Raw genomic sequence first — 17,495 nt, 5'->3', positions numbered from 1 at the left:
ACTAAAATCAACCCTGTGTTTTTATTTCTAGGGATCTAATGTATGGAAATAATAGCACAAACACATAGATATAATAAGAACAGTGTTCACTGTAGTTTTCTTGTTAATGCAAAATATGTTAGAAGCAAGCCAGATGTCCAACAAAAGATGAAATGGTTTAACAAATTATATTCATACCATAAAATGCTACATTGCAGCCTTTAAAAAGAAGGAGGTAGAGCTGTATAACTGGACTTAAAAGATATGTTATATTCTCATTAAAAAAGGAAGTTGTCCTCTATATATAGCACAATCCCATTTATGTAAAGAAAAAATGTGCAATATATTTATATTTTCATTCATTCATTTAGTGAACATATGCCAACCACATAGTTCTAGGTGCTATCGATATAGTTAACAGAGTTCTTGCTTACATTTAGATTTTAGTTTTGGGTAGAGTGGGATGCATATTCACGGAAGGATATTCTACAAACTATAAAGGTGTTTTGATAATAGAGATGGAATTCGATGGTTGTTTGGGACATGTTCATATTTTACCGTATAACTTAAAAATACATGTACACATAGGAACATAAACACATATACATAAAACACAAAGGGTTGAAATATTCAAAATGACAAAAATCAGAGATTTTAGCTAATATCCAACTTAAGAATTTCAAGGATACCGGTAGTTGTGAGACACAGGTGAAGCACGGAGAAGCCTGGAACTGCCATCACTGCTTTCAGGTCCTTTCTTGCCATTTTGGGTTGGCTCTGGCCCAGATTTTACATAGGAATTCTCAAAAAGAAACATGTAGGGCATCACTTACAAAAAAGAGCTATTTTAATCATATAATGTTTTTATTTTATAGCGTGATACCTATGTAACTTAGTGATGTTTTTCAGGGAGCCATGCCATAGGAATCCATACATTCTAGGATTATTTACATTGAGCTGCCTAAAGAGACCACATCCATCAGCTAAAAGCATTATGAAGATGAGGTCAAGTGAATATCATTAGTACATTTACCAGGAGGTCTGTCATTAGCAAGTTGAAAGGGGATTTGACTAGGACATCTTTCTTTCCTGAGTACCACCAGTTAAAGGAGCAAATAGATTGCAGGCCTGCTGCTAATACTTTCTGTATATATGCACACAGACACATGATATTATGTATTTTATATATACATAAGCAATATAAATTTATAAATATTTTGTTATTTAAAAAGCTATAATTTTCCATTATAAACTATATAAGTTAAATGTATATAAACTAAATATATAAAATATATTATACATTTGTTTATTGCATATGTAATACAATTATAGAAATGTATATCTTGATATATGATACAGGAATATATATTATATATAATATAGATTATATAACATCTAAATATATAATATATCCATCATATAATGAAACTCCAACTCTGTGGTTGGTTCATCACTACTATGCCCATAAACTGTTGATGGCTTGCTGTTTGTTATCTGAAGAAAAATGTTTAAATTCCTTATCTGGACATTAGAGACTATTGGAGCTGTGATCTAGTTGTCTAATTTTAACTTCTACATGTTCCGTAGCTATAATAGGTTCCAGCCACACAAAACTATTCATTCCTTCCCCTTTTTCTTTCCAGTACCATTGACTCTTTTCTGGAGATGAAATTCATCTCACTGGAGGCAGAATATATTATTGGTTATGAGATTAAGGGTTATAAATGCAAAATTACATATCTTTATCACTCCACACGTTCATCTGTTGAAAACCTACTATTCTTATGAATCTGCCAAATATCATTTCTTCTATTAAGTGTTTCCTAGGACATCTGGGTGGCTCAGTCGTTAAGCGTCTGCCTTCAGCTCAGGTCATGATCCCAGGGTCCTGGGATCGAGCCCCGCATCGGGTTCCCTGCTCAGCAGGAAGCCTGCTACTCCCTCTCCCACTCCCCCTGCTTGTGTTCCCTCTTTTGCTGTGTCTTTCTCTGTCAAATAAATAAATAAAGTCTTAAAAAAAAGTAAGTGTTTCCTAGTTCGCTATTCAAAATGAATTACACCTTTTCTGCGTTCCCTCTCTGCTCCTTTACTTTGCACATTTTTAGCACTTATCACTGTCGTCCTTATAATTTCACAACTTGCTGTAATTAATTCTGTCTTCATTTGTATCCTTTACTAGATTTTAATATCCTTGATAGAAGGGTCTATGTGATTCTTCTTATATTCTTAATATGCTATGACAAAGAGCATAACTATGTTTATTAAAAAGCAGACTTCCTGTTTTTATTTGTTGCTTTTGATTACCAGATGTTCCCAGTAGATGGCAGTGTTTTATATAGCACATCAACATTTGTAACTAACGGAAGCACCATTAGAATCTATTCTAATACAATGTGGATTGTGTTCAGGTTCTGAAATTGTGTGGTTGTATTAGAGACCAAATTCAGAACACACTTGGCATGACTGAGAGGAATTTGGAAGAGAAAAAGTGTAAGAAAAGCCAAATCTGTTGTATTGAACAACATTGAACTAATATTAGTTGTCTTCTTAACTGTCTGAACTTAGATTTTATCTAAGGGCAAATGTCATAAAAACTTACTGCATAGTTTTGAGCTAATGATACAGAAGAAGCTGTAAAATATTAAAATTTTTATAGTTTTCAACAATTAATACTTTTTAGGTGGATATGTGTAGTTTATAGAGCTTCAAGATTTGGTTTAGGACATAAAGTTCCAAGTTATTCTCATTTAAAAGAAAGTCATTCACATACAGGCTTATTATATATATTGAGAATAATAGGATTATACATTTAGATAAAAAATAGAGTAGTTTTAAAATGGATTTTTAGCAGAAAAATGTCCATGGTGTTTGCAGAGCATCATGTATTTAACATGGAAATACCCTAAAAATATGTTCAGTAACTTTTATGTTGTGAATAATGATTTTAAAACCAAAAATCACTTTCATTTCCTTTCACATCACCACCAGTACTACATAGAACTATTGTGTAATTAAAATCATCATTCTAATCACTGTAAAGAATTCTCATCACAACATGTAAAGGAGGTTTCTTAAGTAATAGGTATGTTCATTGTTTCCCCTATAGAGGGTTCCTTTGTTTTTAGTTGGGTTTGGTTTGGGATTTTGCTCATATTCATAAGATGTTTTTAGTGAAAGAAAATTTATGATCAGATGTTGTGTATGTATTTATACTTTCATTTTCATCCATCTCTATCATGTTTAATCCTCTCTCCTTATGCTTCTGCAAACAGTCTCAGTATGTGTGGATCTCTGTCTTACTCATTCTGTCCCCATTGCCTAAAGTTTGGGTCCTAAGCCAGTGTTGATGGATGGCTAATTCTGAAAGTATTCATATTACTCACATTGGACTACTTTGCTTATACCCACTGAGTCTTTTAGACTGAGCAAACTTATCAACAGCCTCCCCAGAAACCTGCTATGAAGTTGTTGATAGTAGCCTCATAAGATCATAATGATATATTTTAATCACCAAATGAATAGAAATTTTTGGCCATTCCTTGGTTTTATCCTTCTAGGTATGTTACACTGTAATCAAAGAAAGTGGCCTATATTCTTTTTTTGTTTGGGAACTTACTGAGTTTTTTGTGACCTAATAATATATTTAATTGTTACAAAGCTTCTATAGTTATTTAATGTAAATTCCCATGTGTTTTTCCAGTATTGTGTGTAGAAAGTGCTACTATGTATCTATTGAATCTAGCTTGTGAATTATGGCCTACAGAGTCATACAGGAGAGGATTTTCAGGTCACCTCTAAACTCAGCTCTGTCCACTCACTCCTCTCATTCATCTACTTTCTACTCAGCTTGTTCCAATCTGCCTTTGCACTTACTTTTTCTTCTGTTTGAAGGTTTTTATCCCCTGATTGTCTCTCAAATATTTCTTTAGCGAGGCTTTTCCTCATTATCCCAACTAACGTAGGACCCTTCCCATGCTACCTTTTATGCCATTACCCTGTTTTGTTTTACTCATGGCACCTGAAATTGCCTGATTTGTTTATGAGTTTATGGTTGTCTTTCTCTCTCACAAAAATGTCAGCTCCTTGATTGTAAAGACCCTGTTATGTTTATTGCACACTGTTATGTTTATTGCTATTTCCTGGTGCCCCCCCCGCCCCCACTCCAAAATGCATTTAGGTACAAAATTGAAATCTGTTGACTGACTAATGAAATGGCAAAATCCTCTCTGACCTTACTTAAAATACTATCCTTGCTCCTCTTTAAGGAGTATTTTGTTTGTTTGTTTACTCCCTTTTCTGATTGTTGTTATTTATTTTATTCTTGAATCCTTTCTAGTAATAATGAATATCAAATTGGAACATACTTTGTCCCCTTTTTCTTTGTGAAAGCAGATTTATAAAATACTCGCTAAAAATAAGTGAATGAACAATAATTTAACAAAATATGATTTCCAAGGCTTATTGAGTTGTTTTCTGGATAATATCATCTAAAGGTAAAATTTTTTGAATTAAATTCAAAACCATATTTTGAAAATTCACTTATTTATCTTCTTTATTTTCTTATTTTTTATTTTCTTATTTTTTTCTTCTTCTATAAATTTAGCTAATTTGTACATTTTTTATAATGTTTACAAATCCATTGATTTATAAGTTTAATGGAGCAAATGGATCTGTTTCTTTAACCATTCTGTAACTCTGCCAGACAAATGTTTATGTTGATTCAGTACACGATAAACTCAGTTTAGGGCTTTTTGCCAGGGAGGTTGTTTTTATATCCAGATAAATACCTTTAATTTGAAAGGAAGGTTGATTTACAAGTTGTAGTTCTTATTCTTTTACAAAAGTGGTAAGAATCCTCTAAGGAGCTACATATATCTCATAGGTAGTATTTTATTCAGTCCTCAAATAGGCCCAGATATAACCTCTAAACTCATCTCTAAACTTACAGAAAGAGTTTGGAAGTTACAGGGCCACAATTTCTCTTATGCTTATAAGAAACATTTGTGTCAGGGAGTATACCCCGGCATTTGGATTTTCCCAACCTGTATGTGCATTGTATTATAGTATGCAAGGAGAAATCTGTCATTGGGAATTGCTCGCGTAGGTACAGTAAACTTGAGGATACCAGCATAATGAAAGCAGGTTTTGACCAAAGAAAGAAACAGGAAACTGAAGAAATAATTAAAATATTTATCCAGATGTCTTTCCGTGAACCCCTTTATTTTACTTATGATAACAAGAAAGTGAGAATGACATATATTCCTAGATTTAAAAAAATAATAATATTGTATAACCTTTTGTTAAGGTTAGAAATCTTTTTATATGCATCCTCTCATGGGTTGATTAGCTTGCCAAATTCATTCTAAGTCATGTGCACTTTTTAAAATCATCAGAGGTTTTCAAACTGTTTTTCAGGTAAGAAACCATTTTCTTTCTTTTTTTTTTTTTTAAGATTTTATTTATTTGAGAGAGAGAGAATGAGAGACAGAGAGCATGAGAGGGAGGAGGGTCAGAGGGAGAAGCAGACTCCCTGCCAAGCAGGGAGCCCGATGCGGGACTCGATCTGGGACTCCAGGATCATGACCTGAGCCGAAGGCAGTTGCTTAACCAACTGAGCCACCCAGGCGCCCAAGAAACCATTTTCTAAATCAGACTTTTATTTAGAAATGAAGTATACAAAATATGAAAGCAGAAGAGATATGAGAACACAGACAGAAGGACTGTTGTAGGGACATGGGGCTGCAGAATGCCACCCAGTATTTCTGCAGAACCCCTAGGGCTTAGGTGTGAATGGTCCTTTACAGTATCATGCTAATGATATAAGTTATTCCCCTTAGGAACATTTTGTATCCTAATTCAAAATGGGAAGTTTGCATGTGATTAAAATGATTCTTTCTTTTGGCAAATACTAACATCCTGTATTGCTAATGTAGAGAATTTGAATAATGAAATTAATATGGTAAAGTGATCAAACATGTAGAACTGTATATATTATGAATAGATAAATCTCACATCTCCATGGGAATTTTCTCAAAGCAGAAATTGAACAGATTATTCTTTATAGAATACAATAGAAATTTAGAAATAACTTTTATATGATAAAATTATATATACACATCTATATAGACGTATATGCATATATATGCACACGTACATACATACATACGTTCTATACTTTTATATCTGCTAAAATGAAGATTGAAAACTTAACCAATTGAAAGATAAATCTCCTGCCACTTAGAGGTCAGTTAAGTGATGATGGAAGGAAGGGAGAGCAAGGTATATATTCTTATATACTCAGAATTATAATTCAGAGTAAGAATTATACTCTAAAATGAAATAGGAATGGAGGGACCATAAATAAGTTAATTATTAAATGTTAATTGTTAGACTGTTTTAAATAGACGATTCTAACAAAAATAAATGGAAAAAAATAATAAAGCTGAAAAAATAAAATTAATTATGAAATAGGAACACAAAAGAATTTTTTTAAAGTAAAATAGTTTTTTAAAAAAAACCTAAGTAAAATAAAGAAACCTCACAAGTCTAATCACAAGTAGAAAACCAATGAATAAATAAAATTAGAAATGATGAAGACTTTTTACAGAATGTTTAGAAAGTTAAAAAGATGACAGTGCTATAAACTATCATGAGTTAGACCTGAAAACATGATTGAGAGAGAACTGGACACTGCCGAGTGCTTATGAGCAGTTAAATGGACAAACTCCTTGGCATGTGAGCTCTTTCATGGTCGTTTCTGTATTTCTAACCAGATCTTCTGTCACCTCCCTTCTCCAGTTCATACCACTAGTTCTTTCTAAGTGCAGCACCTTAAATTCACCGTCCTTTCTGGCCTCCCTGCCTGTCTGTTGTTCTCTCAGATTAGAATGCCAGCAACTATTACCTGTACTCAGCATGCCTTCCCTGACTTACCTGGGTTTAATTAGTGATCTCTCTCCATTATTCTCACAGTTTTTAGAAAGTGCTGCTATTAATAGGACACATCACAATGTTTGCTGTCATTATTACACATAGACTCTAAGCTCCTGCTCTCTTGGCACTGTGCCTGTCATTAAGAGCTTAGTAGATAGTTGGTGAACAAATTAAATCAGCATTATCAACAGTGCTCAGAAACAAAATGAGAGTATTACACTACACCAATGAACACAAAAAATGTGGCTCAAAACATTTTTTGAGAAGTTTGTAAATTTTTCCCAAGTTTTGGCTGTTATTCCATGCAATCAAACTTCCTGTTTTAATATAAAATTATCTTAATATAAAGTGCTTAATGATAATTTGTTAAGCCAATTTGAAAACTTTTCCTCTGTGATGATAGAAAGTTGTGTTTGTTTCTCAGAAATTCATCTGCTTTACTGATACGCTCAACTGTATGTTACTATGACATAGTAAAAGGAATACTACATAATAGCTAAAGAATTATGGACTAAGTAAGCAATCTGTACTTAGGGAAGGAAGATGCTGATTTTATAAATGAGTCTTCAAGAATTTTTTTAAAAGGTCCATGGAGAAGCACCTGGGTGGCTGAGTCAGTTAGGTGTCTGACTCTTGATTTCGGCTCAGGTCATGATCTCCAGGTTGTGAAATGGAGCCTTGCATCATGCTCCTCACTGGGCATGGATCCTGCTTAAGATTCTCTCTCCCTTTGCCTCTGCCCCTCCCCCTTCTAAAAAAAAACCCAATAAATAAATAATTAAAAAATAAAATGTTTAAAATGTCCCTGGAAATAATTTTTCATTGAATGTATTATAACACATAGTTAAAATATTTCTGTCATGAAATTGTTATGCATTTTAAATTTAAATTTGTAAAACACTAGAAATATTTTATCTTACTTATTTTAGACTTTTATGCTTTTAATTTTTAGCACCTGAAATTATAAATTTGTAAAACTTAAGACTAAAACCTAATCCGTGTATGTCACTTACCTTGTTACATTTTTAGAAAAAAAAAGAAAAACATTAACTGATAGGATTTTCCAGTTCAGGAAACCTACTAAAATTACATTTTTAATTATTTTATGTTATTCTTAATGCCAGGTTTAGGCCGGTTTTCTTTCATAATATCTGTCTTTTAGACTGTGTGCTGTTATTACATATTGGTGGAGGGGGATCTTGTTTTATTGTAAATGTTTCATACTCTATTAAAACTTATTTCAAACTCTGTAAAAATCCAAATGGGTTGAATTTACATCATACATTAAATAATATAACCCATGTAGGTGGAATCCACACAGAGTATGATAAGGATTCTTGGGCTCTCTGCAACCTTACCCAACTACCTCGATGTTGCTACATTTTTACACGTTAATCCCTGTATTGGACTTTTCTACTTTGATGGCCGTTTTCGACCAGTTCCTCTTGGACAGACATTTCTGGGGGTTAAAAGTGCAAATAAGGTAAATATTTTTTTTAATAATATACTTTTCTAAAGCTGTTTTTGTGGATTTATTGTTTAATGCTTGTTTGGGATTTCTCCAAAGGACCTAATCTGTAGGATTACAAATTGAATGTTTTAGACAAAATCAAGCACATTTCTTTAACTATATGTACTAAAAAAAAAACTCCTTCCAAAAGTTGCTTATAGTTTGCATTGCTATTATCAATGTATATTTTGTATTCTTGGCTAAGAATACAAGTTATATATAAGGTTATAAGTTTCAGAAAGTTATTTTGATATGATTGAAGAATGGTATGAAATAATAAAAGGCTCTCATTAAACCAGTAATACACATTTTGATATGATATTCATCTAAAATAATACATTTTATGCAATTGAAAAATAATTCCTAGTAGCAACTATTAATGGAGGTGTTCTTTTCACTTGTAATATTTTATAATTACCATGTTAATTATATATATGTGGCATTTATGAAATTCTTTATAATGCTTTTAAAAGTTTGTTTATAGTATTACTATGTACCATTTACACTATTAGGGTGCTTATTTTAGACTTTTATAATATTGTGAAAGAATATTGTACTTTGCTCAGAATTTATGAATTTAATATTCTGTTTAATGACACCTTTTTCTCTGTAGAAGAAATAGGTTTAAAAGAAGATCCAAACGCCTTATTGACCTCTTCATAAAAGAAAATAAGATGGAATCATGTGTTGTTATGTCAGCCTTGGTCTTTAATGTATTGCATTACTTGTCTATAAAGAATTTTATTAGTAAAGTAGGGTCATTTTACCTTACACTATTACAAATAAAATACTCAGCTAAAAAATACCAGAAGTGACTCATACAACAGTGTCTATGCTCCATCTACATTGCATCAAAGTAAGGTATCTTTGGAGTTGTGGGGAGCCATTTCAGACTTATGGACAAAAGGATAGTTCATGATATGATAATAGTCTGCTGTACATATTTTATCATTAATTTGTTTCAAGTGCTTTTCAGTATCACTTGCTTGTTTTTTCAGTCACTTAATATATATTTGATTATTTAGTATATCTTAATGTTTAGGACAGATGTAGAGCTGTTTTTTTATAGCTTTAGATTGTTCTTTCAGCTTTATAATTTAAATGGTAGCAGATGGTTATCACCGAAAGATACAGAGAATAAAAATTTTTCAGATGCTTTTCATCCATTTGAAATTTTTTTTTAAATTCTGTCATACAAAGTGGTAAATCACTTAAAGCTAATTAAATTCGAAGTATTTGCACCACAGTATGTTAACATTGTAATCATAAAAGGAATGGCATCAGGTGATTAAACCATCATAATTATTTTGTAAGTTTAGAAGTTTGGCAATATTAGAAAAACACTTTTATGTATCTTACTGTAAATAGTAAATTAATTATATGTATTAATTATAGATACAGATTTTTCTGTCTTACTAAAATGAATTATTTTTACACTCAGTGAAATATACAGTTGGTAACCATTAAGCATTTCCCCAGGGTGTTGTTTAATATATTTACAGTTATTAATTTGTCATCTTATATGAAAGGAAATCCTTGTAGGTTTCTCAGAGTTTCATTCAGAAACACATGATGTGATTCAGTTATCATGGAAGAACTTAGGAGGATGGTGTGCCTGACACCTCTAATTTGAAATAATGGCTTTGGCTGGAACTCAACTCAAACTACACTGAAAAAATTATTGCGAGCTGAAGTTGTTTTTGAATCATTAATGGGGAGTAAATTATCTTCTGATTATCTCATTTTAGTTAACACAAATCATAAGAGTAACAGAATGATAAAAAACGTTTACTTTATTAAAGCAAATAGTCTAAATCATAGTCATTTCAGATGTATATGACATTTTCATCCCTCCCGCACTCTTAATAAATGTTGAATAGAGAGATACAGGCTGAATCACATGCCTGCTCCTTTGGATTAACCGTCTTATGTTTTCGGTTGGAAGTTTTCCTCATCATTAATAGGGAAAATGGGACCCTCATGAATTTGATACTAAATTTTCAATTAATCTGAAAAATGTTTCTGTAGAAAAATGTCTACCCTTCTCCATATATATTACAGAAAGAGTATGTTTCCTTCGATTTCAGCTTTATATACCATGGCATTCTAGTAGTAGTGTTCTGGTGATTTTGAGAATTCCATAAGAAAGCTCATATAGAATGAAATAGAAGAAAAACAGCCTGAAGAGCAGGCTTTCCTGGGAAAAGCCGAGAAAAGAACTTTAAAATTATTCTAAAATATCTACAACTAGTATATTATCCTTAAAATTGTCTTTAAAAAACTTGGCACACTTAGAAAGTTAGTACTCTGAAAGTATTGTATGAGGTATTTTATTTGTACTTTTAAACCATATTGTGTTTGTTTCTTACTAGGTTGTTACATGCTAGGTATTTATATTGCATTTGTTGCTTCTGCATTCTACTTAATCTGAAAGGGAAAAAAATGCCTTAAAATCTGTAGTTTTGTTGGTAGTTAGAAAGTTTATAATACCTTCATCTTATGTTATTTGTGTTTTAAAAACCTTAAGGTACAACAATTGAATAACATGGATGAAGTATGCTATGAAAGTGTTTTGAAGCAAGTAAAGGCTGGACACCAGGTACACTTACTTTCTTTTATCCTGTTTTTAGAGGATACTTAATGGTTAAAATTATTTTTTATGCTTTTAAAAATTTTCTTTAATTCTGAGATAATGACTATGTATTTTTAGTTAATATTATTTTTTAGTTCAGTGCTTAGCCATGTAAGTCATAAAATATTCATAGATAATATTATCATCCCAATATTGATAGGTCATGCTGTTTTGTTTGTCATTTTATGCAGTACATAAGACAGAGAAGAATGTCATCCTTTATTCAGTAGATAAGACAGAGAAGAATTTCATCCTTTACACTTCTGGTTTTTTGTTTTTTCTTTTTAATCTTTTTAAAAAGCACCAATCTTCTTTCATACCTCAAAAATTTTAATTTCTATTTTTTACATAATGTAAAAATCTGAAATGTTATATTATTTACTGTTTTCACAAAGTAGTATCAACTGAAATATATATAATAAAGTTTTATATTGTTTTATTGTGCTTGGAAGTTAAGCAGTTTTACTTTTAAACTCCATTGTTCAAAATGCTCCATTCAAGATTGTTAAAGAAAAAGTGGAATGATAATAATTGCTTACATAAAACTTAATCATTGCCCAATTGTATATGGGTCTTTGGATCATTTTATTTTATTAAAGAATTTTTTTCTGTTATTAACCTTTCGTGGCACATAAAATTAAATACTTTCTGGTCCTTTGGTTTTTAAATTTGTTTAAGAGCAGTGAAATCCTTTTTTTCCAGATGAAATCTTGTTTCAGGCCCCAGTATATAAACAGATCAAAGATGAATTAAACTTGAAGACATGGAACACTGCCCACTTTGATGCATTTTGCCCCTTCAAGAAATAGTTTTAAAATCAGGTTTCTAACTAATCTCAAGAGAATGTCCTTATGTTTAAGAATAACTTTTAGGTGGGCGCCTGGGTGGCTCTGCCTTCGGCTCAGGTCATGATCCCAGGGGCCTGGGATCGAGTCCCACATTGGGCTCCCTGCTCTGCAGGAAGCCTGCTTCTCCCTCTCCCACTCCCCCTGCTTGTGTTCCCTCTTTCGCTGTCTCTCTCTGTCAAATAAATAAATTAAAAATTAAAAAAAAAAATAACTTTTAGGGAAAAGAAATCATGATTAAATTATATAATATTAGTGACTTACCTTAACAATTAGGAAATGTCTGAAACTGCTGAAGTTATATTTCTTTTCACTGAATTCTCTCACCAGCCAATGAGGCAGGTACTATTTTCATCATTTGACAGATGAAGAAAACAAGGTGCTATACAAAATAAAGTAATATGTTTCCATCATTTTACTAGTGCAGTTGTAAATTCAGTCCACGTGAGTGTGGAGTCTCCACTAACCATTGTGTCATTATCACTTCATGTGCATTTATTTTATATCAGTGTATTTTTTTGATCTTCATTAAGAAACTGCTTTATGAATTGCATTATTTATTATGTACAAATAAAGTAATGGTAAAGACCAATATTCTTTCTTTAATCAAAAGCATTACCAAACACCAACTACTTATTCTTAGTCAGGAGCCAAGAAACTTTTTGTAATGGGCCACATAGTAAATAATTTCAGCTTTACAGGCCTTATGTTCTTTTTTGTAGCTACTTAGTTGTGTTAATGTAGCATGAAAGTCGCCATGGACAGTATACGAACAATTAGGCACAGCTGTGTTTAAATAAAACTTTATTTATAAAAACAAGCAGCAACTGCATGTGGCTTGTTTTCCAACCTCTGTTCTAGATTGCTTCACAAGGTTTAGTTGTAGTAGATGTCTGATAATCCTAAAATGTTATCTAGAGAAACTTTTGACAGCATTTCAGTGAAAATCCTAAAAGGAAGAAATATCCTGTATAGCCACCAATATTTGTACCTTCTTTGTAAACAAACAAGATAAATTCGGTATAATTAGGTAGATATTACTGCCATGGACATTTATTTCTAACTCTTATATTACAGAAAATTTAAACTGTATTATTAGCTAAGGAATGTAGCTGTAGAATCCATAAAATCTATTTGTATACACTATATTAAAAATGTTAAATAAATTTTTAAATGTTTTCTCCATTAAATTTTTTAAAAACTAGATGTTCTTTTTTAGAGCAATTTTGGGTTCACAGCGAAATTGAATGGAAAGTAGAGAGAGTTCTCATACAACACCTGCCCCCACATATGCACAGCTTCCTTCACTGTCAACATTCTGCACAAGAGTGGTACATTTATTTCAATCAATGAACCTACATTGACATGTCAATATCACCTAAAGTCCATAGTTTATCTTAAGGTTCACTCTTGTGTTCATTCTGTAGGTTTGGACAAATGTATAATGACATACATCGACCATTATAGTGTCACACAGAACAATTTCATTGCCCTAAAAGTCCTCTGTGTTCAGCCTATTCATCATTCCTTCCCATGTACCCCTGGAAACCATTGGCCTTTTAAGTCTTTTTAGTCTCTCTGTAGTTTTGCCTTTTCCAGAATGTCATACAGTTTGTAGTCTTTTCACATTGGCTTTTTTCACAGTATCTATTTGAGGTTTTAAATGTCTTTTCATGACTTGATAGCTTATTCTTTTTAGTACTGAATAATACTCCAATGTCTGGATATACTACTGTTTATTTATTTACATACTGAATGATATCTTGATTGCTGCCAGGTTTTGGCACTTATGAATAAAGCTGCCATAAACATCTGTGTACAAGTTTTGTGTGGACTTAGGTTTACAGCTTCTTTGGATAAATACCAAGGAGTGTGATTGCTGGATCATATGGTGAGAGTATGTTGAATTTTGTAAGAAACTGCCATACTGTCTTCCAAAGTTGTATAGCATTTTGCATCCCCACTGTCAGTGAATACGAATTCCTGTTGCTCCATAGCCTCACTAGCGTTTGGTGATGTCAGTACTTTGGCCATTCTAAGAGGTGTGTGGGGGTATCTTGTTTTAATTTGCATTTCTCTAATGACAAATGATGTTGAACGTATTTTATATGCTTATTTTCCATCTCTCTATATTTCGTGAAGTGTCTTTTTAGGTCTTTGGCCATTTTAAAATCAGGTTGTTCATTTTCTTGTTGAGTTTTAAGAGTTCTTTGTATACTTTGGATAAAAGTCATTTATCAGATGTGTCTTTTGCAAGTATTCTCTCCCAGTCTGTGACTTATCTTCTCATTTTCTCATCGGTGTCTTTTACAGAGCAGTTTTTAATTTTAGTGGAATCCAGCTCATCAATTATGTCATGGATGATGCCTTTGGTGTTATATCTAAAAAGGTCATCACCACACCTAAAGATTTTCGCCTAGGTTATCACCTAGGAATTTTATAGTTTCATGTTTACATTTAGACCTATGATTGGTTTTCAGTTAAATTTTGGGAAGGGTATAAGGTCCGTGTCTAGATTTATTTTTGTATGTGGAAGTCCAGTTGTTGCAGCACCATTTGTTGAAAAGACTATCTTTGCTCCATTTTATCACCTTTGCTCATTTCTCAAAGATCAGTGAGTTATATTTATGGCTTATTTCTGAATTTCCTATTCTTTTCCATTTGTTTGGCTATTCTTTAGCCTATACTAAAGTGTTTTGATTACTGTATCTATATTGTGAAGTCAGGTAGTATTATTCCTCCAACTTTGTCCTTTAGCATTGTGTTGGCTATTCTGGGTCTCCATTTAAGTATGAACTGTGAGCAAACATTCTTTTTTCCATAATTTTTCATCATGATAGGATTTCTTCTGTCACAGGAGAATTTTTTTCTAATCTATGATAAATTTCATTATAAATGCAAACCCTTAAACATTTTTTATCTCTTTTTAAATAATGGAAATTAAACTGTAAATACTATGTATGGAACATATAAATAGATAAATTATATTTTGACTGTAGTCAGGAAAACACTTACTACTCCTTTTGTAATTGAATAGCCTTGAAAAGGTTATAAAAATATTTAAAACACCACTGGTAGGAATGTTAGTATTGCTTCTAGAATTAAAAAAAAAAATAAAACAATCATTTTTCTTCCAATTGCAGTTAGCACTCAGTGACCAGATAAGTAGATACTTGTTTCATTACTTTGGAACACAAGATTGCTTCTAATAGAAATAAATTACTTTTTTTTAGAATAAAAAGAGTTTTTGTGAATTCTTTCTTGGTAGGACTGATAAATACATATATCCATGTATAAACATATACATAAATGTACATAGTTGTAAATGCTAATAAAAGTAAATGGATTAATAATACCATTACTGACAGTCCTGTAACTGTTTGGGGGCCTTAGGAACTACAGGTCACTCATCTTTCTAACATTATTTGCCTTTATCATGCTGTTTATAATTGTCCTTTAAGTATATTTGTTATATTAGCCCCACCTTTTTTCATTAAATTACAAAATCTTACATTATAAAATATTTCTTTAAAAAATAAAATGCACCCTTATTCCTAAATGTTGGAAAGAGTAGTAGTTGTATCTTCTATCGTAAGTAAAAATCCAAGTAAATGTTGTTACTTAAAGAATCCTAGGAAGATTATTTCCTCTTCCTCTTCTAGCATAGTTCTTTCACTGTTTCAGAGGCTAACATGTCCCCGTAGTGTGCTGGCTGGGGGTGTTTGGTCAACAGAGATGAGATCTTACTGCCATTCCTTTCTTTCTTAGTGTGACACTGTTTAGTGCATTACTTTTCAAAAAGAAAGCTGCCAGAGGGCGGGCCCTTGCAGTTATAAATTCAGAAAGGCCAAGTTGGGATGGAGGGCTGGGTTCACAGCCCTGGCTTTCTGTTTAGGAAGGTCAGACTTGGATGGGATACCGCAGGGGAGGTTTCATGCTGCTCTAGGGCATGAGGGACCTAGGAATAGGGAGTGAGCAAAGCTGAGGCAGGAGTTGGGTACAAGCATGACCTCCCCACCTTTTGTGTGCATGTCATGGCATCCACACTTGCCAGCCTTTTACGGATGCATGACCTCCAAGCTCTCTTCCCCTGCACTCCTGTCTGACTAAAAATGCACTGTGGGTGATTGTGTAGAGTACGATTGTAATTTGAGAGCCCACAGAAACACTTAGGGATCAGGGATTGTGTCCATATCTATGCCTTTTTCCAAACAAGAATTAGAGCAGGATAACTATGGCCCTCTTCAGGCTGTTCAGGCTTCTTAAGAAGTCAGGCTTAGGCTGCAGGTCTCATAGTTTCTGTTTTTGAATGACTAGTGATGATGTTTATTTTCTATAGTAAATATAATAGTAGAATGTTCATAAGTTTTGTAGAAATACCCATGCATCTCCTTTACTTTTTTTAATTATAAAAATAACAACACTAAGGAAAATTTTTATAGTTCCACTATTATTTTACCATTTTAACATTATTATTGTAACTTTTATATACATCCCACTACTCATTTTTTATCCAATTGCACATGTAGCTTTCAATTTTGTTCTTTCAAACTTAATTATTAGTTGTAATCCATTACTAAATTATACTGTAAATACAGTTTTATATTCACTGTTTTCTTTAATGAATACTGAACATTTTTCATTGTTTCTGCATGGTTCTAACAACTTTAATGTCTGTAAAGAGAAAGGGAGTTTTTATTCAGTTTGTAAGTTTCAGACACCACATGAGTCTCTTTGGACATTTAATCTTCCCAAACCTTCTGACATAATCATTATGATCTCTTTTTGTTAAAAGAGAAAGTGAACCTATGACGTGTTAAGCAGCTTCCCAAGCTAGTACATACAGCTAGTGAAGGCTTGCGCCAGGACTGAAACACAAGTCTCTGTGTTGATAAAGCCCACAGCATCTTCAGAACTTTACACTGCTCCTTTGCTATTAAGCTGACATTAGCTCTTCCTTTATTACTGGTTATTCCTACATTAGTGAGTGTTTTCAGTGTTTGCAATTTTCTATTATTAAAGATAGTGCTGCTATAGTGACCATCTTATTTTTTCTATTGAAAGATTTAATCAGGATAAATTTCCTAAAATAGAATTATGGCACAAATGGCCACATTTTGTGGTCTTGCCACATGATCCTGTAATACATTCTGAATGGGTTATAATATTTTATGGTCATAGTGGACCTAGGTAGGATTTTAGAAACTTAATGCCATTTTTTTTTAAAAGTTTATCAGTGTAATGTGATGTTAAGATTATGATCTGCTGTGTTTGCTATTTTGAATTTGTTTTACAATTTTAAAGCATATAAGAAAGTGGTATCATAACCAGTGAACTTTTTTCTTAATTAGCAGCTATTTTAAATCATGATTACGAAAACAATTTTGCATATCATATTGTTCATGTTTTGCTTTGGGTGTACACTCACTTTCAATTAGAAAAACCTGTTTTTCCCTGTGTTTTTACTTCATGACTGTGACCATGTGGTCTTTGACCTCTGTAATTGCATTTTTTTTTTTTAAGAGAGGGCGAGACAGAAGTGAAGGGAAGGGTAGAGGGGGAGGGAGAGAGAGAATCCTAAGCAGACTCCACGCCC

At 32.4% G+C, this 17,495-nt stretch overlaps 1 protein-coding gene across 2 annotated transcripts in view; it reads left to right on the top strand.

Moving 5' to 3' along the window:
• The window catches only part of ASCC3 (activating signal cointegrator 1 complex subunit 3), a 301,692-nt gene that overhangs the window by 117,168 nt on the left and 167,029 nt on the right, over window positions 1–17,495 (top strand). For both annotated transcript variants that reach the window (XM_006727550.3, XM_081828714.1), the window contains exons 12-13: window positions 8,219–8,395; window positions 10,950–11,021. In XM_006727550.3, coding sequence (XP_006727613.2) covers window positions 8,219–8,395; window positions 10,950–11,021 — 249 coding nt within the window. The remainder of the gene's footprint in view (window positions 1–8,218; window positions 8,396–10,949; window positions 11,022–17,495) is intronic.

Source organism: Leptonychotes weddellii, chromosome 8, assembly GCF_054177405.1.
Source record: "Leptonychotes weddellii isolate Sample4059 chromosome 8, ASM5417740v2, whole genome shotgun sequence".
NCBI lineage: Eukaryota > Metazoa > Chordata > Mammalia > Carnivora > Phocidae > Leptonychotes > Leptonychotes weddellii.
The sequence above is the reverse complement of the archived record's forward strand: the minus strand, read 5'-3'. Positions and strand labels throughout refer to the sequence as shown.